Below are 24,350 nucleotides of genomic sequence, written 5' to 3'. Positions count from 1 at the left end.
CTGCCAATTCTGCTTTCTTTTGTGTGTGCTGATAATCTGGGTCTTTGCTCTGAGTATCTGGGGCAAATGCATTGTTGTTCTATTATGTAGTCAAACAAAAAAGAGCGGTCTAAGGCCACTTCCGTTTCCTTGGCATAAGAAGACAAGGGAATTGAAACTTTTTTCTAGTTTAAATTATTCAGAATTTCACCTTATGGCCAGGTGGTTCCTCTTGTTAACCATAATTTTCCTTTGGCTAAAACAAAACCACAAAGTGAATTTTATAAATGAAGTTTAATTCCCTAGGATCTTACCAAACCCACAGGTGGATGGCATCCTACAAATGCCAACATTTTGGGGAATGTTTATACAATTTAAACAAAGAGCAATAAAACTTCATGTGGCCAACCGTGGAGATTTCACATAGACGACATGGTTTTACAATATTCTTCTCTCAAATTTTATAATATTTACTTAAATTCCTCTTGGCAAGAAGTCCACTGATGCTGCAGAGTAAATGTTTACTAAACAACAACAGGATCTTCTCTCTGCTCACCCAGGATGTCTCTTATCTTAAAGTTTCTTGATCAGGTACTAACATTGTGATAACCAGATAGTACTGAGGCAGGTGAAGCCAACCTTGTAGGAGACAGGCCTGGCAGAGTAGACTGACATTTTATAACCTTTACTTAAAGGTTAAGAAACTAACTTCTGATCAGAAATATATTGCTCAAGAAATATTAATTCCATCTTAAAGAATATGAAGTTAGACACTCTGAGTTTTATTTCTACATTCTCCTGCCTCAGCTGTATTATTCTTCCATCAGCTTCCTTTCCCAAGGGCCAAATTCTCCGACAGCTCCAGCCGCGCTCCCCCCGCCCCCCCATTCTCTGGTCAGTCTTCCTTTGATCTCCTCAGCATGAAATGATTTCATGCTGTTGCTGGAGAATGGAAAAACAGACAGCAAAGTGTTAAATGTTGAACTTTTCTAGGTTGACTTTAGTATCCTGAGGAAATCTGTTGTCACATTCCTGGCTCCCATTCCTGAGAACAGCCCTCCCCTCTACCAGATCTTAAAGTGATAACAGCCATCTGTGACCTTTGTAGATAGGGAGGAACCTACAAGGTCAGAGAAACAGAGGCAGGGGCCTAACAGTGATAATAAATTGTTAGTTCCCAGTTTCCCTAAATGAGCTTGGTACCCCTGAATAGCCCACCATAACCCTTTATACAGTACCCTGAACTAAATCCTAGCTTTTCCCTAGCTTGCTGCTTATCCCTTAGAGGTAGAGCCTGCAGGTCATCACCTGGCACCTGGAAACTAAAGCTTATCTGTCCTTGCTCACCTGGAGTCGGGAGCCCAGAGACATACTTTCCCTCTTTGAAGCCTGGCTCACCAGCTGAGCCCCAGACTCCAACAAGGTGAGCTCAGTGCCCAGGACTCTAGGAAATGATTTGGGGCCCTGCCCTCCTGGGTGACTGTTCTCTAGGTCTTTTTGCTGTATTGGGGGGCTCTGAACCAAAGGAAGCAAAGACAACCCTTTGGAGGTTTTTGAATCTTCTTTTTCTGCCTCTCTGTCCTTCCCTTCCTGCTGCCCTGAGGATCCTCCCTTCTTGTGCCCCAGGCCCAGTCCTGCCTCCTCTGGCTCACCCACTTCTGGCCTGCCTCCTTCCTTCCTATGCCCAGCTCTACCTGGCTGACCTTTCTAACTCTTACTAGCCAGGGCCTCTAAGTCTAAGTATGGAGTTCTTGCATTTGGGACGTGTCTTTTCCTTCATGTACTTTCCTCTGGCATTTATGGGGGGGGTGGGGTTGGGGGGACAGCGGGGAGAGGAGAGGAAAGGAGCAGAACAAATTGTTTCTCTCTTCAGCCCCTATTTGTGAAGACTCTCCATCGGTGTGGGAGTTCTGTCCTACTTCTGCTCTGAGGGGACTCCCACCCTCTCCCCAGGACCCCCAGGCTCCTTCGAGGTTCTTCTTTTGGCCACCCTGAACCCCTTCATGCAGAGTGATTTAGAGTCAAGAGGAATGATTCTTCTTAGAACCAAGAGGAAGGCCATACACCAACTTTCTTGGGTCTCAGTTTCCTCCTCTGTAAAATGGGGAGGGGCAGTGCCAGATGGCCTCAGGTCGGGTAGCTCCAATTCTGTGGCTGGCCAGAGCAAAGCTGAGCCTTCTGATCCCCCTTTATTTAGGATGTAACTCAGCTTCTCAAGCTTCCCCCCGGGCCTCAGTTTCCTTGTCTCACCCGGGGAACATCCCGGGCCCTGCTTCTCTGGGGAAGGTTTGGAAAGGCCTAGGACCCTGCACCCGGACTTTGTGGGCACTCAGGGGCTCCCCAACAGACAGGGCAAGAGTGTGGGGGGCAGGGAGGCCCGGAGGGGCGGGGCCAGGGGCGGGGCGGGGCCAGGGGCGGGGCGGGCAGGGCATTTAAGCCCAGCACCTGGCCCAGGTGTGGCGGGCGGAGCATCCTGCATCACGGAGCATCATGCGCAGCCCCCTGGCCCCCGGCATCTGGCTGCTCCGCACCTTCTCCAGGGACAGCTGGTGAGTGGGGCGCCCCGGCTGCCCTCCTCCGGGCTGGGGGGGTCCAGGCACCTCTGTGTGATGATCTCCAAGCAGCCGGCTCTGCTCGGAGTGGTCCCTCTGGGCCTCTGATGGGGGGGGAGGCTGGAGCATCCCAGCAGGGGGCAGCTCCGGCCTTGGGAGGGGGCTCCCACCCTGGGAGGGGGCTCGGCTGCCTCTCTGCTTGGCCCAGGTTTGAGTAACTGGGCATTGTCTGGCTCTTCTAGTCTTGGGGGGCATCGGGATCAAGAGCCACTTGATCCCCCCCCATGGCAGAGAGCTCAGGCTTCCAGGGCACTCTCTGCAAACCAACCCTGGAAGGTCCCTGTTTTACAGATGAGGCCGTAAGCGCCAGCGTCTCTTGGCCCAGTTTTACTGAGATGAGGAAAGTTTTCAGAGAGCGACTTGGTCAAGATCACATGGGAGGCAAAAGTCTGAATATTGGCTCAGGTTTCCTGCCACCAAACTTCAGCTCCCTTCTTAGTTGTTCATGCCAATGAGGAAACGGAGGCAAACTGGGTTAAGTGACCTGCCCAGGGTCACCCAGCTAGCTGATATCCAGAACAGAACTCAGGAAGTTGAGTGGCTGGGCACTCTGTCCATGCCCACACCCTTTGGTCTTCCAGCTTATCTTAAGGCCGACTCCCTGGATCCATTTCCAGCTCAGGAAGGCACCTCCGGGTTATCGGGGCTTCAGGTGGTGCAAGGGACTCTCCAGGCAGACCAGGGACCATTGGCTGGCCAGCTCGGAGGCCACCTGGGAGGCACACTGTGGATTTCCCCTCTAGCCCAGGGATAGTTCTTTTCTGATAAGTTCCATCTGTTACCAGGAAAGACTAAAGCACATTTGGCCTTTAGGTTAGAGTCAGGACTTGGTTTTCAAGGTTGGCCACGGTGCCAACATCCCAGCTCTGGGAAGCGTCCGGAAGCAGAGCATGACAGGTTAAAGGAATCTTGGAGATGTTTTCCAAGTTAGAAAGAAGGAGATGTAATTTGAGAATGAAATGCTATTTGAATTGAGGAGTGACTTTGGTCTCCCATACACCTAAGCCCTTTGGAAATGACAATCAACAGGGTTTGGGAACTTGGGTGTGGAGGTAGAGAGCCTGGAGTTTTTGGAGATAAAGCCTCCAATCTCCAAAACCTGTTAGAAGAAGGTGGAATGTTATTTGGTGCTTGGTTGGGTTTTTCATCCCCAAAGGACCCTGGCAGCAGAATCTGTATCTCAAATACTGTGGCTGTATGATCTATGACAGATTATGCCACCTCCTTCCATAGCTGGAAGGAGCCCAGAGACCTTCTTTGGTGGGGAGAATGGTCTTTGCCGGGCTTTGGACCAACCTAAATCTAGAGCAGCTGGATTATTAGCAGATGAGGTTCTACCTCTTAGATCCCCAGGGCAGGGAGGCAGGGCCTCCAAACCTGTAGCCAAGGTGGCTTAGGCAGAATGACCACCCTGCTAGGTTAACCCTTCTCTTCCTCCTTGGCTGGGGTGAAATATGAAGAGAGTTGACAGGAAAGCCAACTCCATCAGATGCCCTCCCCCATGGACAATCCCAGACCTATCGAAGGGACAGATAATCCTCAGTGAAAAGATTTAGGGTCCTCAAAGAAAAGGGTTTCCTGATTAGTGCTTTGAGGCTGTTTGTGGGTCTCTCTCCAGAGAGTTTTTGGGATCCCAAAGATGTTCCTCTGATTGGCTGGGGATTGAAGGGATAGCTCCAATTCTGGACAGATTAGAATCAAGTCACACATTTTTAATGTCTCCTGTGACTATGGACAGGACAGAACTGGAGCTAGGAGAGATGTACAGTCCCCAGCATGTACCCCACCCCCCCCAAAAAAGATAAAAACATGCAGAAATTCTTCATTGGCCACATAAGGGGCATCATCTAAACCTAAGTTTATATAAAACTTCCCAGTGGCGGAATAGTGTGCACGCATTACCTAGTTGAAACTTCATCATACTTTTGTGACAAGGCAACACATGTTGTTATTCCCAATTTAAGGAAACTGAGGTTCAGCTCTTTTAGTACAAAGTCCTACCCAGAGCTATTTGATCTGTGTCTTTTTGTCATTTTTAAAGGTATAATTTTGAAATTAAGCTCAAATATTCATTTATCATTTATTCTGGAATATGTCTAAGCCTAATTTCTCCTTTTTTTCAGTAGTTTTTTAATTGAATAAGGGGCTTTTTCTTAAGCTTTTAGTGTTGACTGACTGATTGGTTTATTAAACATGGGTTTATTGAATTCCATTCCTTCTCATTCTCCTTTGTCTGGGTTGGGCCCTTAGTCACGTTTTTTTATTATAGAAATATTTTATTTGGTTTTCAATTGCATTCATAGTAATTTCTACCAATATTTTTTTGCAGACTTTTGAGTTTTACAATTTCCCCTCCTTCCTCCCTTCTTGCTTCCCTCCCCCCAACAGAAGGTAATCTGCTATAGGCTTTACATTTGCATCTATGATCTGCATAGCTCAAACTTGAATGTGTTGGGACAAGAAACAGATCCAAAAGGAAGAAAGAAAACGTTAGAGATAGCAAAATTGTGTAATACATAAGACAACTTTTAAAAATTGAAGATAATAAGCTTTGGTCTTTGTTTGAGCTTCATAATTCCTGCTCTGGATAAAGATGGTATTCTCTAACACGGATCCCCCCAAATTGTCCCTGATCATTGCATTGATGGGATGAGCGAGTCCATCAAAGTTGACCATCACCCCCATGTTACTGTTAAGGTATATTATGCTCTTCTGATTCTGCTCATCTCACTTATGCAACTCTTTCTAGGCTTTTCTGAAGTCCCTTCCCTCCTGATTTCTTATAGAACAATAATCTTTCATCACATGCATATACCCCACTTTGTTCAACCATTCCCCGAGTGATGGCCATCCCCTTGATTTCCAAATCTTTGCCACTACAAACAGAGCTGCTATGAGTATTTTTATCCATGTGGGAGTTTTTACTCTTTATCATGATCTCTACAGACCCAGTAGTGGTGTTGCTGATGAAAGGGGATGCTCGTTTTTTTAATTGTCTTTTGGGCATAATTCCAAATTGTTCTTCAGAAAGGCTGGCTCAGTTCACAACTTCACCAACGATGCTTTTCCACTTTTTATTCTTAAACTGATACCAAATGTTTTTCATGATGATTGCTTTCTGACATAATTTAAGCTAGACCCCCTTTATCTCTCCTTCTCCTTTTTCGTTCTTTCCCTCAATAATAAACTCGTCTTCTTTCTCCTTTACTGTTCCCTCCCAGATCAATGACTCTCTCAGGGAACCATGGAGAAGCCATTGGAAGAGGGCTGAAGAACTAAAGAAAAAATTGGGGGTGGAAGGGGGGAGGTAAAAAATGGTGTCTGAGTCTAGCCATTCAGTGGAATAACTTTTCTTGGGCAGGAAGAAGATAAAGAAATTAGTGGGTAAATGGACATCAGAAGTCTCCGAACAAGATGTGCACTATCATTTTGTTTCTCTCTTCCATGCCCACATCCAAACACCAGCAGCCTTGCCCACTTATCATTTGTCTCAGTCCCGTTGGGCCTCTGGTTCTTTGGGGGCCTACTCAACTAGAGGAGGTTGGATGACACAGTGGATGGTTTGGGACTTGTAGTTGAGAAGAATATGTCTCAGACACGTGTAACTCTTAACTTCTCTCATCCTCAGCTTTCTCATTAGTAAAATAGAGATGATAATCAAAGCACCTACCATCTAAGGTTGTGGGAAGGTGTCTCCTCTTCATCTTAATCATTTGTTCATTCATCTAGTATTTATGACTTCTAATATGTACTAAAACTGGGGAGGGGAAGGGGAGGTCTTCTAGGAATGCTCTTCGGGAGTCTTGAACTTGGTACCTCCTAGTTGAGGAAGTCACCTTTCCATTTCATTAACTGTTCTACCAAGGAGAAGGTTGTGAGAAGACTATGCTGCAGGGGGCTTCAGAGGAGGGGGAGGAGTAACCAAGCTGACCTAGGAGTGGCTGCTCCAAGCCCCTGAGACTGCAAAAGCCAGGCTTGTTTAGAGAAGGGCTGGAAGTCAGGTTTCAACTTGGTTTGTCAGGCTATTTTGGGGGCGTGTTGGAAGTAGAGCTGGAAAGAAAGATAGGTTGGAATCTGCTTATGGACGGTCCTCCTCTCTGCAGGAATATCTAGAATCAGGGAAGGTCAGAGTTAACATTCAAATATTCTTCCCAAGCTGTTTCCCCCACTATACTCTCCCTAGAGATGTGGAGATACTCAGTGTGTAAATGATGCTCCCCTGGGTCAGGGGGATGGTTTCCGATCATTGGGTCATCCCTGACTTTAGTCTTCAGGATGGCTGGTATCTAGTCTCAGCACCCCATTAGGATGATGGGTAGCACCTCAGAGGAATGGAAGGCCTTGGCATTCCTGCCACAATGCCATCTGGGTGGCTTTCTTTTTTGCCCGTGTCTCAATTCAATGTACCTCCATAGGGGAGAAGGTATAAAGGTTGAGACTGACATGATGGGAGGGAGAAAGAAAGACTTTCAGTGAGTTCACTGTAAAGGGAAAAGATAAGCAGGAAAGATGGGGCTACGTAGAGACTAGAAACTTCCTTGGTAACAGTTCTTCAGAGAATGTCAAGGCCAGGCAGCTGAAGTAAATGAATCTGAATCTCATTTCTTATTAGAAGATCAACTAGATAGAAGACCTCTCTGCTGGTCATTTTGAAGATCACGTGATCATAGATTCAGACCTGGAAGGGGGAGACTTGATGTCATCTAGTCCAGCTCTCATTTTACAAATGAGGAAACTGAGGCTAGAGAGGATGAGTAATTTCCTTGAGATCATAGAGACATTAAGTGTCAGAGTTGGAATTTGAGCCCCCTGTCCTTTGACTCCCGGGACTCAACATTGCCTAGGTGATAAGGCCTTGCTAGAACTACCAAAATCTTTTTTTCCCTTAGTCTTACTGTCTCCACAATCTTGGGGTGTCTGAAGACGAAGGAGAGGGGTTTATTTTGGCCAGATTTCCACATGAAAAGAGGGGAAGGCTGATGGGGATGGCCCCCAGATATGACAGCATCCCCAACACCCAACTCTTGGGATTGAAGGTCATTTCCATCAGTTGCCTCCCATATTTCTCCTTTCCTTCCCCACCCCAGCTTTCTGTTTTCTCCTCCACTTAGTATGGAGATTCCTACACAATGTCTGGGCCTCCCAGCTGGATGTGGATGGAGGGAGTGGGGATTCCCACTCTCCTGCCCTTACCAACAGCTGTTGATGGCCCTCCAGGAAGTTTAGGGATCTTCGGGGAGGGTAGTTAATGGTTCTCTTTTTGGTCATGAGAGTGGAGAGGAGATTGAGCAGAATCAGACTGGATGTGATATGGTTGAAGGGAAAGCTCAGGAGCTGGGGGCCAAGGAGGTCAGCCTGAGGGGTCAGGGAAGGGATGTGGGAACTGTTGGGACCTTCCTCTGACATCTACCTTTTGGCTTCATCCTGGGACTCAGTAGGTTCTTAATAAATGATAAGGAATAAATGAATGAATGAATGAATGAATGAATGAATGCCTAAGTCCTCTTCAGGAAAGATGATTCTAAGCAAACTGAACAAACAATAAGCCCTTACTGTGTGCTAAGGGATCCTGTTAAGAAGTGGGAGCCAAAAGCAAAAGTGAAAACAATGATCCTGCTGGTGGTGATTGGATGATAGTAACCCCACATTTCTATTGTGCTTTAGGGGCAGCTAGTTGGTGAAGTGGGCTTTGCTGAAACTAGAGTCAGGAAGGCTCATCTTTGGGGCTTCAAATCTGACTTCGGACACTAGATGTGTGACCCTGGGCAAGTCACTTCACCTAGTTTGCCTCAATTTCTACATTTGTAAAATGAACTAGGGAAGGAAATGGCCAGCTGCTCCAGTATTTTTGCCAAGAAAACCCAAAAAGATATCATGAAGAGTCAGACTCAACCAAACAATAATGAATTGTGCTTTGAGGTTAACACATTTTCTTTATAGCAATCCTAGGAGGTGGGCAGTAAAGATCCATTTAGATGAGACCAATGAGGCTGAGATGGAGCCTGTGATTTGAGTGTAGCCAGACTTATTTCCTTTGATTGGAAATGAGGATTTAAGGGTTTTCCTCATCAAACTAGCTCATGTTCTGTATATGTCAAGACTTTTCTAATTCACCATAGTAGGAAGCTTTGAGTCCAGGGTATGGGGGATGGGAGAGAATGTGGAGCTGAGAACTTGGATTTCCCTAGAATTCCAAACGGGATCAGGAGAGGTCATTGTATGTTGGTTGACCTCAAGTTAGGCACCCACCCCTATTATCTCAGAGAGGAGGTTATCTTATTTTTTAAAGCCCTTCAGAGAACATGACATCTGTCCTAGGAGAGAGTTGGACTAGATAACTGTTTAGGGCCTTTCTAGCCCTGGATCAGTCATCTGAGGACTCATTGTCTCTTGTCACCTGTCCCTTGGTCTCTATGTCTAGAGCATCTTCCTCATCCTGAGGCTTCATCTGATGTTGTTTCATTCTGTCCTGGATGGAAATAGGGTGGAGGTGATTGTGTCTTTTTTTTTAATTGTATTTATTTAAGGCAGTGGAGTTGTGACTTACCCAAGGTCACACAGCTAGGTCATTATTAAGTATTTGAGGCTGGATTTGACCTCAGGTCCTCCTGACTCCAGGGCTGGAGCTCTGTCTGCTGTACCACCTAGCTGCCCCTGGTTGTGTCCTTATGGTAGACCTTCCAATGATTCAGATTCAGGCAAAATAATCATTCCCAATTCTTAAAATTTTTCCTCAGAGGTAGTGGCAGGGCTTGGAGTTAGGAAGACCTGAATTTGAATCCTGCCCCAATCACTTACTGGCTGTGTGTCCCTAGGCAGGTTGCAGAACTTTTGCCTGCTTCATAATGTGGGACTAACATCAATGAAAGTTCTAGATTAATTCTAGCTCTATAGAATTCTTGCTTTCCTCTGAATCTTACTTAAAAATACCTTCAATTTGCCTTTTGTTTCATTGTTCAGAGCTGAGTCTATGGTCTGCTCAGTCTAGCCTCGGTCTATCTGATTTGGGGAAGAGAATAGGGGGACAGAACATAGTCTGGACTAATTGTCTCAGGAAAGTCTTGTCCATTCTACAGTCCTGCTCTAACCTGGCCTGGCTTTAGAAGAATCATTCCAAAAACTCAGGATTTTGAACTGGAAGAGACCTTCAACATACTCTCACAAGCCTTTCATTTTATGGATGAATATATAGAGCCCAGAGAGGTAGCAGAACTCCCCCAAGATCTTGTAGCTCCCAAGTCACAAAGCCTCTTCTACTCCATCCATTGGTGAGCTAAAACTTGGGCCCCTGGTCATGCTCATCTCCTAGGGGGTCAGTCTCCTTTTTTTCCATCCTCCAAAGCCTTCCCTTAGGGAGCTCTTCTGGTCAGCCCTGGGGCTCAGCCTTGCATCTCTCCTTCAGTTTCTGGGATTAGTGACTCCTGGAACAGGTCTGTCCCAGGACAGATCCCATAATTAATGTCCTCTCTGGAGCTTGTCCAAGTCTCCTGCCACCATATTGACCCCAGCCTGGCCCATGGTTTTCCACTGCTCACTCTTTCCAGTCTCTTCTCTCTTCAGTGCCATGTGCATCCCTGGCTGCTAGGGGACCTGGGGGAACCCCAGGGAGAGTGTCCCTGGAGGAAAGGAGAAAGATTTGAGGGACCGGCTGAGCTGACCAGGTGACAGAAGGAAGTTAAGGAATCAGCTGAACCTGCTCAGGACCCAGGATGAGGGAGTCTGTTCTCCCCTCACAGGTCCCTAATCTCTAGAAATCAAAGTCCCTTGGAGATAGATTGTTCTTGTCCCAATTCTGGAGCCATTTCTAATGTAGATTGTTAAGCAGAATGATCTAGAACTAGGCAGTTAGACTGTCAGCTCAAAAATGTGTAATTAGCCAAGTTGCCCCTACATTGGACTGGGTTATTCAGTAACCCTTTGTGGCAGGGTCAGTGGGTCTCAACCAAAGGATATGAGGGGAAAGAAAGATAGAGGGGTAGAGAGTAATGGCAAAAACAGTCCATCCCGTAGCTGGGAGAAATTCCTTCTGTCCCTTTGTCCCTTGAGGAGAGTCTTGCTCCTTTATCTCCAGGACTAGGCTGCAAAATGGCCCTATGTTTGCTTTTCTAAGTTGCCCCCATAAAGGTGGACTCATATTCTTTCCTCTGTTTTAAAGAAAGGAAAAGAGACAATAGAAGGGAGGTAGAGGATTAGCAGGAGGGTTCTTGGTCATTCCTGCTAGGAGGTATTGTAGCATTTGGGATGGAGCAGTGGGTGTTGGTTATTATCATTCCCTCTTTCCCTGCCTTCCTCCCGAGTCTCATTTCTGGGGATCGGAATGAACGGCATCTCCCTTCTTGCCTATTGAGCTCCAAGCAGTATTCTGAGAACTTTGGGTTTGCTTCTGGGAATTTCTAGACCAAGTTGCTCTTTCCTGAACTCCCTTCTGAGGAATCGTGTTACAAACCCTAGGCTATGTCTAGGGAGTGGAACTGTGTGTGAGCGTCAAGATTCCTGGCCTGTGGATCCTGGTGGATTGGTACTGCCCACTGCAACTGTTTCCTGTTGACTAAGACGCCTCCTCCTCTGTTACAGGTATCGGAGCCTTGTTCTGCTGCTCACCTTTCTCATTTATACCAGTTACCACATGTCTAGGAAGCCGATCAGTGTTGTCAAGGTGAGGCCCGGGAAAAGCCAGGATAAGGGCTGCGTGACCTGAGGGAGGAAGCAGTCCTGTGTTGGAATCTACCTGGCAGGAGGGGCTCCCAGAGGCCTGAAAGGCAGGTCCTTACGCATGCCCAGGCATCCGGCAGGTGTTTGCTCCTCTCAGTCTCCTGGGAAAGGGAAGTAGCCCGCACACACACATCCTAGGTCCTCTTCTCCACAGCTCCCCTTGCCTCACTCACAGAGTGTTTGCACCTCAGCCAAAGGTGGAGGCACAGGAGGGAGTCTGGGATGGCAACTTGGAGATGAAGGGGGCTTCTCTATCATGGCATGAAGCTCAGCTAACCCTTTGCTTTCTCAGGGTCAGCTGCATCGAAACTGCACAGACCTAGAAAAGTTCAACACTGACCTCAACAGCACCAGCTGGTGTAACTGGGCTCCCTTTGGTAAGAGCCTGGCCACAACTGACCCCTACCCTTGATGCTTGTGATGACTAGGGAAAAACCGACCCTTGGGAAGAGAGAGGGACTGAGATTTAGCCCTTGGTCCCCTACCTATCCAATGCTCCTATCACATAATAGAAGCCATTCTATTTATCCGTGTTTGCATCTTATCCTTTTATTAAACTTTAAATGTTAAAAGGGTAGAAATGTGTCTTAAGTTTGTGATTTTCCCAGCATACATTGTGTCCTAGATGGATATCTGCAGTATGCATTGTTCAAGTCACCAGTGACCACTTGCCTTATCTTATATTTTCCCACTTCTCATCCTCGTTGACTTTTCTGCAGTATCATACTATTGCCTCTCTTCTCTGGTTATGCTTTCCTCTTTCTTGGGTCTTTTCCCATCTGTGTGACTACTCCTCATTCTCCTTTGCTGACTTTTTATCCACAATATTGCCTTTAACTGTGGAGGTTCTGGGCCCTCTTTTCATCTCCTACTGTATTCTAATTTGGCGACCTCACCATTTCATATGGATTTAATTATTATCTCGAAGCTCCTGACTCTTTTTTTTTTTGGCAAGGCAATGGGGTTAAGTGGCTTGCCCAAGACCACCCAGCTAGGTAATTATTAAGTGTCTGAGGTCGGATTTGAACTCAGGTCCTCCTGACTCCAGGGCCAGTGCTCTGTCCACTGCTCTACCTAGCTGCCCCTATGCTCCTTATTCTTAAGACCCATATCCAGGCTCAGCCTCTCTTCTGATCTTGCATGGCCAGATATTTCTTTTTTCCCTTTCAATTGATATTTTATTCTATCTTTCCAATTACATGTTATAAAAGTTTTTCAACATTCATCCACATGCATATGCATATTTTTAAGTTACATAATTTCCTTCCACCCTCCCTTCCCACCTCCCCTCATCCAGAGGTGAACAGTCAGGTGGATATTGTACATACACATTTATCACCAGACGTTTCTAACCAAATGTCTTATAACTATCTCAGAATCAAATTATCTAAGACAGGACTCATTCTCTTTCCCTTAACATCCCCCCCTCTTCTAGTCTTCTAAGTTCACAGTCTCAGTGCCATCTACAATGCCTCCCTTTCACTCTTACACCAAGTCTTTGACCTATCTCACCTTCTCCTTGTTCATAAAACATCCTGATTGTTTAAGCCCTCATCACCTCTTACCTGAACCACTACAGTGGTCTTCGAGTTGGTCTCCTGGTCTAAGGTACCATCTCTGCCCAATCCATGCTTTAAACAATTGCCAAACTTGTTTTTGCAAAAAGTCGGCATCACCACGTCACTTCTCTACTCAATACACTCTAGTGACTCCCGATTTGCTCCAGAGTCAAATAGCAATTCCTCTATTTGGCATTTAAAACCCTTCACAACCTTGCCTTGACTCACCTTGACATACACATGGGTCATATATATGTATTTCTATGAACTCATTCAAAATGAATACAAGGTAATTTTCTTTTTCCTTTTTTTGTGGGATTATGTTGTTATTGTGTTTTCAGTGGAAAAATACGTCATCTGCTTACAAAATTGCTCTTGAAAATACAAAGAGCAAGATATGAAAATGTGTTCCTTAGTCTGTGAAGACTACAGTGCAACTAAATTGGTTTTCTCACTCTCCCTTATTCAAGTTACTTCATCTTCCATCTCTGCACCATCCCCCAAGAATGAAGTGCTGACCCTCCACTCCATCATTTCTCAGAATTGCTCACTTTCTTCAAGGCTCAACTTTCTATAGGAGATTTTTCCCAGACCCCGTTCCCTCTAACCACTAGTGTTTTCTTCAGAAAATCACCTTGTAATCTAGAAAATGGGAGAGATGCCAGATGCAGATAATAAACTTAAGTTTATTTATTCTTAATCTGGTTGGGGGAGAGCAAAACCAAACAACCCTTCCCCTACTTTCTGATTAGCATGTTTTGTGAATCCCCTGTTTTGGTCCTTCATATTATATGTTTATTTTTCATGTTAATCTGCAATTCCTCACACTCTTCCACTATCCATCTAAATTAATTTTATAAAGTTGGAATGTAGCTTCCTTTCCCCCTCAGGCTCAGCAGTAATTGAGGCTTTTTTCTCACCATTTCTTTAAACTGTTTGGTAGCCAATATTTCTATTTTCTTCTCTTCTACCAATGCAGCCACTTTGCCCTCCCTTTCTACCTCCCATAAAAGATGATTACATTAACAGTTGAAGCATCCAAGGGGTCTCAAACATAGTGGTATCATTTTGGTCTCTTTGATGATGAAGGACAAGAGTCAACCAACCAACAAGGCATCTGGGTATTTTGTGTAGCTGTGGAGTGTAGATCCAAATGACCAGGCACAAATTACACATTGGGGAAAATAAAATTCAGTTTATTTAATGTTTCATGTGACTGGAACCAAATTTTTCCAAGCAGAAAACTGGAATTTTTTCTGTGGAGTGACTTTTTCATTCTAGTTTTCATAATCTGGAGCTCAGACTGCTGCTTTCATATAATGTAGATAGTGTCTCATGACTGGCGTTTGCTTTGTTTTTAGTGTCTTACTCCTTGTATTTTCAAGAGCTATTTTGTAAGCAGATGATGGATTTCTCCATTGAAAATACGAAAACAGTATAATCCCACAAAAAAGAAAAAAGAAAATCACCTTGTATCCATTATATATGTGGACACACACACAGACAGACACACACAGATACACACACACACAAACACACTTGCATCTTTGTCTCTCCAGATAGAATGTAAGTTCCTTGAGGGCAGGGATTTAAATCTTTTCCAAGACCATATGTAACTGGTACATACACTTGATAAATGTCTGATTAATAAATGTGTGGTGGTGGTGGTGGTTGGGAGAGGTTGCCCATCCTGTGGCCATCTGACTGGGGAGGCATTTTTCCCTTTGTTTCCAGATCAGGACAACTACAAGGAATTGCTGGGGGGTGTGGACGATGCTTTCCTGAGTGCCTATGCTGTTGGCATGTTCATCAGGTATTAAGGGAATGACAGAGCCATCCCTAGGGTGGAATAAATCAACATTTTCTTGAGTTTCATATCTTTGTCAGTACTGGTGCATTTATTTAAGGATGTGCCAGAAAGATGGAGAAGTAGGTGGCTCAGCTAATGCAGAGACCAAATTCCTTCAGATCAACCCTGAACGTTTCCCAGGGACACAATCTCCCAGTTCTAGGACTTTTCCCTATTTCCCCCCACCGACAGCCTCTTTTATGACCTGCTTTCCCTTTCAAAGCCATCTTTGATCAATGATTTTTCATCTCTATGCCAAAAGTTGGAGCTGTCCTATTGCCACCTCAGACTGCCCCCTTTCTGATTTCCCTTTGCCAATTGGTCTGGATTGATCTAAATCTGTTGAGAGGAGCCCTTCTTTTGTTGCAGTCTCACCCTCTGGATTCCTTAGGAAACATTCACCTTATTGATTGGGGATGAGTTGGGTTTGGCTGTTGACTGGAATATCTTTTGAGATGAAATGATTCTTTCTCTTCAGTGGAATTTTGGGGGAGAGACTTCCTCTCCGCTATTACCTGTCTGTGGGGATGCTGCTGAGTGGGATTTTGACTGCACTCTTTGGCCTGGGTTATTACTGGAACATTCACCAACTGGAGTACTATGTGCTTGTCCAGGTACAGGTTCCTTTCCCTTTGGGGCATTGATTTTCCCACCCCGTCTTCTTCCATCTCTGTTCCCCCCCCAAATCCAAGCTGACTCCTGGGCTCTTTCATCACTAGTGGGAAGGGTCAGACGTGGTCTTTGCTTTGGTTTGGCTCTGTTGGATATGATCTTTGAGGGCTATGGGTAGAGTTCCATTCCCAACCTCTTATTCCCTTCCCTGCTTTCTCAGCTCCAGACCAGTGCCCCTGACCTATGCTCATCAGCCATGTTCCCTCAACTCTTTCTTTCCCTGTAGATCTTTAATGGACTGGCACAGACCACAGGCTGGCCAGTGGTGGTGACCTGTATTGGAAACTGGTTTGGGAAGGAAAGGTGAGTCTAGGCATAAGGGGAGGGAGGATGGGGGGGGTGGAATGGAAATGGGAAGGTCCTTGGAAGAAGAAAGAGTAGAAAGATTTCCCTGGTGAAGGATGGGGGGAGTAATGGCATTAGGAGTCCAGGGTTGTGGGACTGAGTAGAGAGAGAACACATCCAAAAAGTGTAAAGACTCCTTGACGCTCTTCCCAGATAACTAGGTGCCATAAATTCAATCCCTTCCTCTTTTTTAGCCTCAGTTGTCCCTTTGGTGATGAGATGCTTCAAACTCATCAGAAATACCTCATGAAATTCTCAATTAGTTCCCTGACCCAGGTCTAGGCTGCTAACCTCTCTACCTCCTTTCTTGTCCTCTGTCTTCTTCCTTTCATCTCCAGGCGTGGATTTATCATGGGGATCTGGAACTCCCACACATCTGTGGGCAACATCCTGGGCTCCTTGATTGCAAGTACCTGGGTAGATTCTGCTTGGGGCCTGTCCTTCATCGTTCCTGGTATCATCATTGCAGTCATGGGCCTCATCACTTTCTTCTTCCTTGTTGAGTGTGAGTGGAGAACATTTTTGGTCTTTTTCTTCTCCCAGGATTCATTCTCATTCATTTTCTCTCTCTCTCTCTCTCTCTCTCTCTCTCTCTCTCTCTCTCTCTCTCTCTCATTTTATTAAAGCAGTGGGGTTAAGTGACTTGTCCAAGGTCACACAGCTAGTAAGTATCTAATGTCTGAGGTCAGATTCGAACTCAGGTACTCCTGACTCCAGGGCCAGTGCTCTATCCACTGCACCACCTAGCCACCCCAGTGAAATGCTTTTTGAGGGTGTTTTCCTCACAGCTCTTCTGGGAGGGCCATAGAGTCTGCATTATCTCAGTTTTAAAGAAGAGAAAACCAAGAAAACCAAAAAAAAAAAAAAGTCATTTGTCATTGGTCACGAACTGAATGCAAGAGTCCAGATTTACATGACTTCAAACTCATCATCATCATGGTGAGGGTCAAATGAGAAAAAGAGGAGCCAAAGCACTTTGCAAATGTGCCAGATAAATGAGACATGCAATAATGGTGCCCTTAACAATGTGCTTTTTGCGTTTTAAAACACTTTCCCATCCATGAGGTCATTGGCTTCTAAGCCTTAGTTTTGTGATAGAGTAATAGCTCCACTTTTCAGGTAAGAAACGGATACCAAATGGGGAAATGACTTGTTTAAAGTCACACAATTAAGATTAGAATCCAGGTCTCCCACCTTCCTGGTAGTGAGGTGACACAACAGACAGAGCATGGGATCTGGCCTTGAGAAGATCTGAATTCAAATCTAGCCTCTGGCACTTGCTAGCTGGGTGATCCTGTGTGCCTCAGTTGCCTTATCTGTAAAATGAACTGGAGAAGGAAATGGGGAACCATCTAGTGTCTTTGCTCTAATACCCTAAATGGGGTCCTGAAGAGACAGACCCAACTGACCCCACTGAATCAAAACTATCCTGCTTCTGGATAGGCTTCTCCTTTCCTTTAAGTCTCCTGTTTTTCTTTTCCTGCTCCTCTGAGCTCCAAGACTCTGATCCAGGTCGAGCTCAGTAATGAGGACGGAAAGGATGAAGATGGTCAGGGGTGAGAGGATCTGGCTTCTAGGACTCTCTGATCCCCCTTTTTCTTTCAGACCCTGAAGATGTGGACTGCAGCCCGCCTCAGCACCGGGTGAGCGTCAACTCCCCCAGATGAGACTGAGGGGACACCACTCTCCTCATTTCTTGCTCCTTGGGGTTTCCAGAGATTTAGAGGCTAGGAGGAAGGAGATATTTCCTGTGAGAAATCTCCATCAGAGCCAGGATCAGCCATAGTCAGTCATAGCCTCCCTAGGAGGGTCCCTTGGGACCTATGTATAACCATGATTTTAGTGTCTCCCACTCCCCAGGTCATGGTAAGTAAGTCTGGATTTCCATTCTGTGGGAGGGGGAGTGACAGAATCGTACTCCTCACATGATGAGATGTTTCCCACCTGCATTCTGAAGGGGCCTGTTGAAGACCTGAACACATCTGTGGAGTCAGTGGTTGGGTCTTGCCTTGAGAGGGAGAGTGAACCCAAAGGTGGTGGACGCTCCACGGGGTCAGAGGAGAAGCCTGGTGCCATCAGCTTCCTTGGGGCTCTCAGGATCCCCGTGAGTAAGGGAGGGAGGTGGGGGGGGGGCGGACTGGCTCTTAGTCCAGAGACTTCTTTCTGGGAGAGGGGAGCCCCTGGGCACTGTCTCCACTATCCCTTCACCTTCCTCCAGGGTGTGGTGGAGTTCTCCTTGTGCCTGCTGTTTGCCAAGCTGGTCAGCTATACCTTCTTATTCTGGTTGCCCCTCTACATTGTTAATGTGGGTGAGTGTATGTGCTGGGTGGAGAAAGTGGGGAGATGGGTGAAGGGGGCAGCTGGGGGGGAGGCAAAGAAACTACTGAAGTTGCTTTGGGAGCCTGAGGGCAATGGGGGTGATGCTCAGCAGACCCAAGGCTTGCCCAGGTGCGCTCTTGGTGGTTGGGGCTGGGAACACAATTTTGGTGGAATCTCTTGTGGAAAAAAGGGGAGAGGCCCCCACCCCCATATCTCCAAGTCCATAAAAAGACATTTTCCATTATATCATATTCTTTGGGGACAAAATCAAGGATGATATAATGAACCACGTCCTTCTGTTCCTTCTTCTGATTTCATAACCCCAAAAGACTCTAAGTTGGGTGAGGAAATGGAGGCTTTGGGGGCAAGGCCTCCAGTCCCTTCTAAGCAATTTCTAGCTTTCCCTGCCAGAGGCGCAGCACTGACTCTGCTCCGGCCTGGTGTCCCAAAGCTGGACAGACAGTACACATTTCTCTCTGTGGAAAGACTGGCCTCAAGGTCTGGTCTTCAGTGACTGTTTCAGCCGGGGGGGGGGTGTCATATCTCATTGGGAAGCTCCTCCCCAGCCCCAAAACATGCAGAGAACAAAATAGCATTTCTCCAATGAACAAAGAGTCCACCGGTGGTCTTTCTTGGGTGGGTCTTAAACTAAAAAATTGCAGCAAAGTGCCCCCTTCTCCATCTGTCATCCACAGCTTCCAAAATCCTTCACTGACATTGCTGTCATCCTTCTTCTAGCCACTCCAGAGATGGGACTCCAAATCCCCTTGGGTCCCCCCCAAGCCATTCTTGACCCACCTTAACACCAGAGTTCCTTCCTTTTTTTTTTTTTTTTGCAAAGAAATGGGGTTAAGTGATTTGCCCAAGGTTACACAGCTACGTTATTGTTAAGTGTCTGAGGTTGCATTTGAACTCAGGTCCTCCTGACTCTAGGGCCACTGCTACCCCACCCGAGTTCCTTCTTGCCTGGCTCTTTTAATATCAGCCTGTTTTGACCTCTCAGAGTCTCACAAAGTTGCTTTTTAAAATACTTTTGAGCAGCTTGGAACAATGCATTATGGGAATGAGTTGGACACTAACCTTGAGTTCCCAACGTTCATTTAAAGGGTTTTTCCCAAAGAGAATGATGAATATCCTGATTGGGATCAGCCCCTTCTTTGCTTCCAAGTTCCATATTTAATCAGCTGGTTGGGTTGCTCTTACTCATGGCCTTGTTGGCCAACTTGGTTCCCATCTCTCACCCTCTTGTTTTCTTCACAGCTCATCTTGGACCCAAAGAAGCTGGGCACCTTTCGACTCTCTTTGATGGAGGTGGCATACTAGGTCAGACTCTCTGTGTTTTTCCAGAGGACTTGGTCTTCTCCCTTGAATTGAGGGAGTAGAGTATAATAGGGGAAGGGAGGGAAGGGAGGGAAGAACATTGTCCATAAGGCTTGACCTAGTAAAGCAGAGGAGAGGGATTCCTGCCTGGACAGGTGGCTTTGGGGAAAACACTTGGTTTTTTTTTTCTTTTACAAGGGGGTGTGTGGGAAAGGGTGGGGAGGAGAGAATTCTATGTCCACATCCTAGTCTCTAGGTAGAGATGATGTAAGGGGGTCATGGAAGGGTGCACTAAGATGGCCTGTGTTGCAGGTGGCATCCTTGCAGGGATCATCTCGGACTATACCAATGGCAGGGCCACCACCTGCTGCATCATGCTGGCCATGGCTGCCCCTCTGGTCAGTCTCTATTCTTTGGGGGGGGATGAGTGATGCCTTGAGAGATGTCTACAGGGAGTAAATAGTTGGTTCATTAGCCAGAGGCCTGGCCTAGTAGGAAGAGAAACATGGGGAGAAGTTGGGGAGCTATCTTTCTTAGGAGAAAGAGGGTAGGGAATGGTAGTAAGTCATTGTGGAGTCGAAGAAGGCTAGCTGTTATCCTGGGCCTCTTCATTCAGATAAAGAGGGAATTTTGGCTTGCCTTCTAATGGGAACTTTCAGAGAGGGAGACCTAAGATTTCATAATTCCATCAGATTCCTATGGGAGGTCTTGGAATCTCTTCTTGGGGACAGAAATCCCTCTCAGTCTTAGGAAGGGTAGACAAGATGATTGGGGTAATGCCAAGATCTGTGGACCATTGTCCTTCTAAAAACCCAATGGAGGCAATAACCTCTTTATCTTATGGCCTCTTTTCTCCTTTCTTCCTCTGCCAGCTATTCCTGTACAGCTCTTTTGGCCAGAGTGGGATTGGCATTTCTGTAGGTGAGGCTCCAGTTGGTGTCTTCTAGATTTCCCTAGGGGTCCATGGAAATGGAGCAAGGAGGGAGAGGTTGGGTGGTCTGAGTATTGGTAGAGTCTGGAGGTAGATGGGGATGGGGGGCAGTGGAGAATGGAAGGAAAGAACAGGAATTCAGTTCCTGGGGGGAACAGCTCTTTAAGACTGCTTTAGCCCTTGCTGGGGATGATCACAATCTTTGTCTCTCCCTTCCTAGTGATGTTGATGATCTGTGGAGCTTTGGTCATTGGGCCCTACTCTCTCATCACCACGGCTGTCTCAGCTGACCTGGTAAGCTCAGGGACCCTGGTGATTGGCATTGCACCTTCTCCCTTAGCAGACCTCATGGTGTCCCAAGCAATGGAAGGTCCTGGTTCTCCAGAAGGCCCACCGGGGAGGGAATTGTTTGCAAGATTTGAGTAGATAGCTCTCTTCTGGTCTCAGCTGGCCCTTCCCTCTCCCTTTATCCAATGAGATAGATCTGGGGAACACTTTCCCTTCTGAATAAACTTTGTGTTCCTTTTCTCTCTCTCCCAAGCTAGGCAGCTCCCCCAAAACCATGAACTGTGTCTTTGCCAGCACTCGAGGCTTTCCTTGAATTTGGCTGTTTGGTGGGCCTGGCTAAACAGAAGGTGCAAGTTGTTTATGAGGGATCTCTGATTCTCCTCTCTCTTGTCTCCCAAGGGCACCCACAAGAGTCTGAAGGGCAACGCCAAGGCACTTTCCACTGTGACCGCCATTATTGATGGAACTGGCTCCATAGGTTTGTGGGTCCTTGACTTCTTTGTCATAGACATCTTTTCCATGGCTGTAGCCTGAAGCCTGGGGTGGGGAGGCTGGAGGAGAAGTCTTGTAGGGTTCCAGTTGAGGAGACTATAGCACCCTGAGGTCAGGACTGGTTTCCTTTGCTGCTCACGGTCTTTCCTCCTTTCCAGGTGCTGCTTTGGGGCCTCTGCTGGCTGGATTCCTGTCCCCTATGGACTGGAACAACGTCTTCTATATGCTCATCTCTGCGGATGTCTTGGCTTGCCTGGTACATGACTTTTTTTGGGTCAAGAGTGGGTGAGGGGAAGGTACATCCCAACCTAATGGAATGGCTCCCTTGCCTGGCTGTTTAGCAGGGAAGAGATTGGCACAAAACTTGGAGCCTGGATAGAAGTGACTATACTTTGTGGGACTTGCATTCCTCCTAGCACCTGCCACTCAAGGTTCCCCTCCTCCTACCCTAGAATTTATCAACAACATTTTATGGAATATGTATTGTGTGGAAGACATCTCTCCCCCACCCCAGACCTCTCCAATGACCCATAGTTCCCCATCTGTTTTCCTCTCACCTACAGCTCCTCTCTCGATTGGTATACAAAGAGATCCAGGCCTGGTGCCACTGTATGAATAGAAGCAGAGGGTGAGTTCTGAGATCCAAGGCCTTACTTGGGTCCTCCATATTAGGGGGTTCTTCCAAAGGCTCCCTTTTGTCTACTCTACCTAACCTCCCCTGGGGCTGCTGGAGAACCAGAGACTGATCTCTGACTTTTCCCCAACCATCCTGAGACTTGTGTGACTCCCAACTCCTTGAAAATTCTTCACTGGCCTCCAGGGAGCCCTCCCTTCCAACAGCTTGCTGGTCTAACGTTCGCTGTCCTGTCTGTCTGCACAGCTCTTCTCTGACCCTAACCCACCTGAGGTAGCATCCAGGGAGCTGAGGTGTCTCTGGTAAGTAGGCTGCTCCCTTGGTCCCATTCCTAACTTGCACTCAGAACCAGAACTACATGCCAAGTCTCCTCCCCTTGTTTCTAAGAGGGTCAGCTCCAAAGACTGGTGACTTAGACAGCATGGAATGGGCATGGGGGTTTCCTTAGGAAAGGCATAACTGGGACAAGGGCCTCTCCCCTCTTTGGGGAGGATCAGACTTAGGGGGAAGTCTTTGGGGGGGTAGGTTTGGAGTAAAGACTCCCCTCTTTGCAGTCCTAATACTCCTGGCATGAGGTTCACAATCTAAGATTATCTTCTCCCTCTGCCAGTGGGATGAAGAAAACAAACTGAATTCTTACCAGGTCCAGTGGAGAGCCCTGATCGGTTGTCCCTGCCATGGGGGGTGTGGGGAAAAGAAAGGGAGGGAAAGAGGAAATGGTATGGCATGGGCAGGAGAGGGGGAGAACCAAGGAAGGTGGTCAGCCATGGTGGTGATAGTTGGGGTAACCCTCTCTATGACCCCCCAGCTTCTCCCTGGGCCTGGTTGTCTTGCTTGCAGGATCTGGATGATACTTTGAATCCAGACTAGATGGGTGGGGGGGGGGGTCTGTTCTGCTTCTGCTTTTCTGGGGAAAGGTGATGAGGAGAGCTCTTGGGGAGATCTCTAGAGAGGGAGCTGGGCAGCCTCCCAGCTGAAGCATCAGTGCCGCTCTCCCTCATGGGAGGCCCATGGTGATCCTGGTGGGATAAGGGTGAGGGTGCACCATTCTGCAGGAAGGGAAGCAAGGGGGACCGGTGGCTCTTCTCTAACGGGCTCCCCTCCCTGTAGGAGCCTGTTCCTTTAGAGTAGAGGAGATCAGGAGCTCCCGGGCTGCCCTCCCTAGCACAGCATCCTAACCTTTGAGGGCCCAGGCTGAAGGCCAGAGGTCAAGACTATCCCCTGGATCCCCAGAAAACTCCCCAACGGAGACCTCCACAGACACACAAAGACATTTGGGACAGCCACGGCTACCAAGCCCCAGGCCAGCCCGGAACCTGCTAGAGACCTTGACAGAATTTCCAGGAAAGAGGAGGCTAAACAGCCTCAAGAAATCCTAGATGACAAAAAACCACCCATTTTAAGTGAGGAGTGGGGTTTTAAGTAGAACAATCCAAACAGTAAGGCTGCAACGAAGGTGGTGACCCGGCCACAAGAAAAGAACGGCATCGCCCAGGCCTGGTCTCTTGAATTTAGGGTGCCAAAGTAGAAGGGAAAATTCTGGAGACATAGCACAAGAGGAGCACCCTGTCTCACCCCTCCTCTCCTCTCCCCACTACCATGGAATCTGACTTCCTGGTCAGTTGTTCCCCACTGGCAGAGGCAGGGGTGCCTCACCATGTTCACCGGGGAACAGCTGCAGCATTGGGGGTTCACCCTGCTCTATGGCCTTCATGGCTCTCCACTCCCAAATTTAATCTTCCTCCGCTGCCAACTCTGCCTCTGTCTGTAAATGACAGCTCTGCTCCTCATCCTTGAACAGAACGTTAACCTAGTTTTGTATTGGTCACTGAAGGATTTTGTCAGTGTGGCGGGTGTAATTGCAAAGAGTTGGTTCTGTGTGTATGCAGAGAGAAATTTTATCCTAATTTGCTGACATTGGGGGGACCTCTACCACACGCTTAGTTCTGAGCTCAATACTATGCAAGATACCGAGGAAGAATAGTCAATCTTTCCTCAAAAAACTAAAAAAAGTTGGGAAGAGGAGATGCATTGATTATTTTGTAATGCCAATAACCATGGGTCCAAAAGAAGACTCATTTTTCTCCTCTGTGATTCTGGCTTGTGCTAAGTGCTCCTCGTGACTGGTTTTTTGCCTTAATATCAACTCAATTCTATAAGCAGCACACTGCTGCTGGCTGGCCTGGTCTGGGGACCACTGTGGTCTCCGGTTGTTTGGAGCAATGCTATATTATGTAAAGCCATCCATTGTCCTTCTGCTCTTTGTGTTTTATGGCTGCTGCCCTTTGGTTCCTAGAGCAGCAATAAGGATTGGGTGACTGCGGCTATACCAAAGTCCAATTGTTCTGGTAAACAGCTCTTCTGGTGGCATTCCTAGACTGTAGACTTCATGATTTTGGGTTAGCTTGCCAAGGATTTTCACTGGAATTCACAAAGGATGATGACACTGCTTTTTTAGAAATCTTTGTCTGGCAAATTACCTTCTGTGGGGGTGGGGTGGGGGAGGGAAGTAAGATTAAGGGAAAAATTGTAAAACTCAAAATAAATAAAATCTTAAAAAAAAAAAGAAAACTTTGTCTTACAGCCCATGACATCTGTGGCAGGTTGGTTTCATAGGCTTGCATTAGTTGAACTTGAT

General features: G+C 46.8%; 2 protein-coding genes across 2 annotated transcripts in view; one reads left to right on the top strand and one right to left on the bottom strand.

Annotated features, from left to right (window-relative positions):
* The window catches only part of LOC141497082 (uncharacterized), an 857,774-nt gene that overhangs the window by 671,340 nt on the left and 162,084 nt on the right, over window positions 1-24,350 (bottom strand). The window lies entirely within an intron of this gene.
* Window positions 2,447-24,203, top strand: LOC141497138 (glucose-6-phosphate exchanger SLC37A2-like). Its single transcript, XM_074199779.1, has 19 exons — window positions 2,447-2,528; window positions 11,166-11,247; window positions 11,596-11,680; window positions 14,597-14,675; window positions 15,190-15,325; window positions 15,610-15,686; window positions 16,067-16,233; window positions 17,334-17,371; window positions 17,686-17,832; window positions 17,947-18,037; window positions 19,308-19,370; window positions 19,680-19,765; window positions 20,240-20,288; window positions 20,519-20,592; window positions 20,986-21,064; window positions 21,237-21,334; window positions 21,642-21,706; window positions 21,959-22,014; window positions 22,823-24,203. Exons 1-18 carry the CDS (start codon window positions 2,470-2,472, stop codon window positions 21,987-21,989), a joined length of 1,506 nt encoding a protein of 501 aa, XP_074055880.1. The 5' UTR covers window positions 2,447-2,469; the 3' UTR covers window positions 21,990-22,014; window positions 22,823-24,203.

The sequence above is a fragment of the Macrotis lagotis genome, chromosome X (assembly GCF_037893015.1).
Source record: "Macrotis lagotis isolate mMagLag1 chromosome X, bilby.v1.9.chrom.fasta, whole genome shotgun sequence".
NCBI classification, from domain to species: Eukaryota; Metazoa; Chordata; class Mammalia; order Peramelemorphia; family Peramelidae; genus Macrotis; species Macrotis lagotis.
Note: the sequence above shows the minus strand (reverse complement) of the source record. Positions and strands in the feature narration are given on the sequence as shown.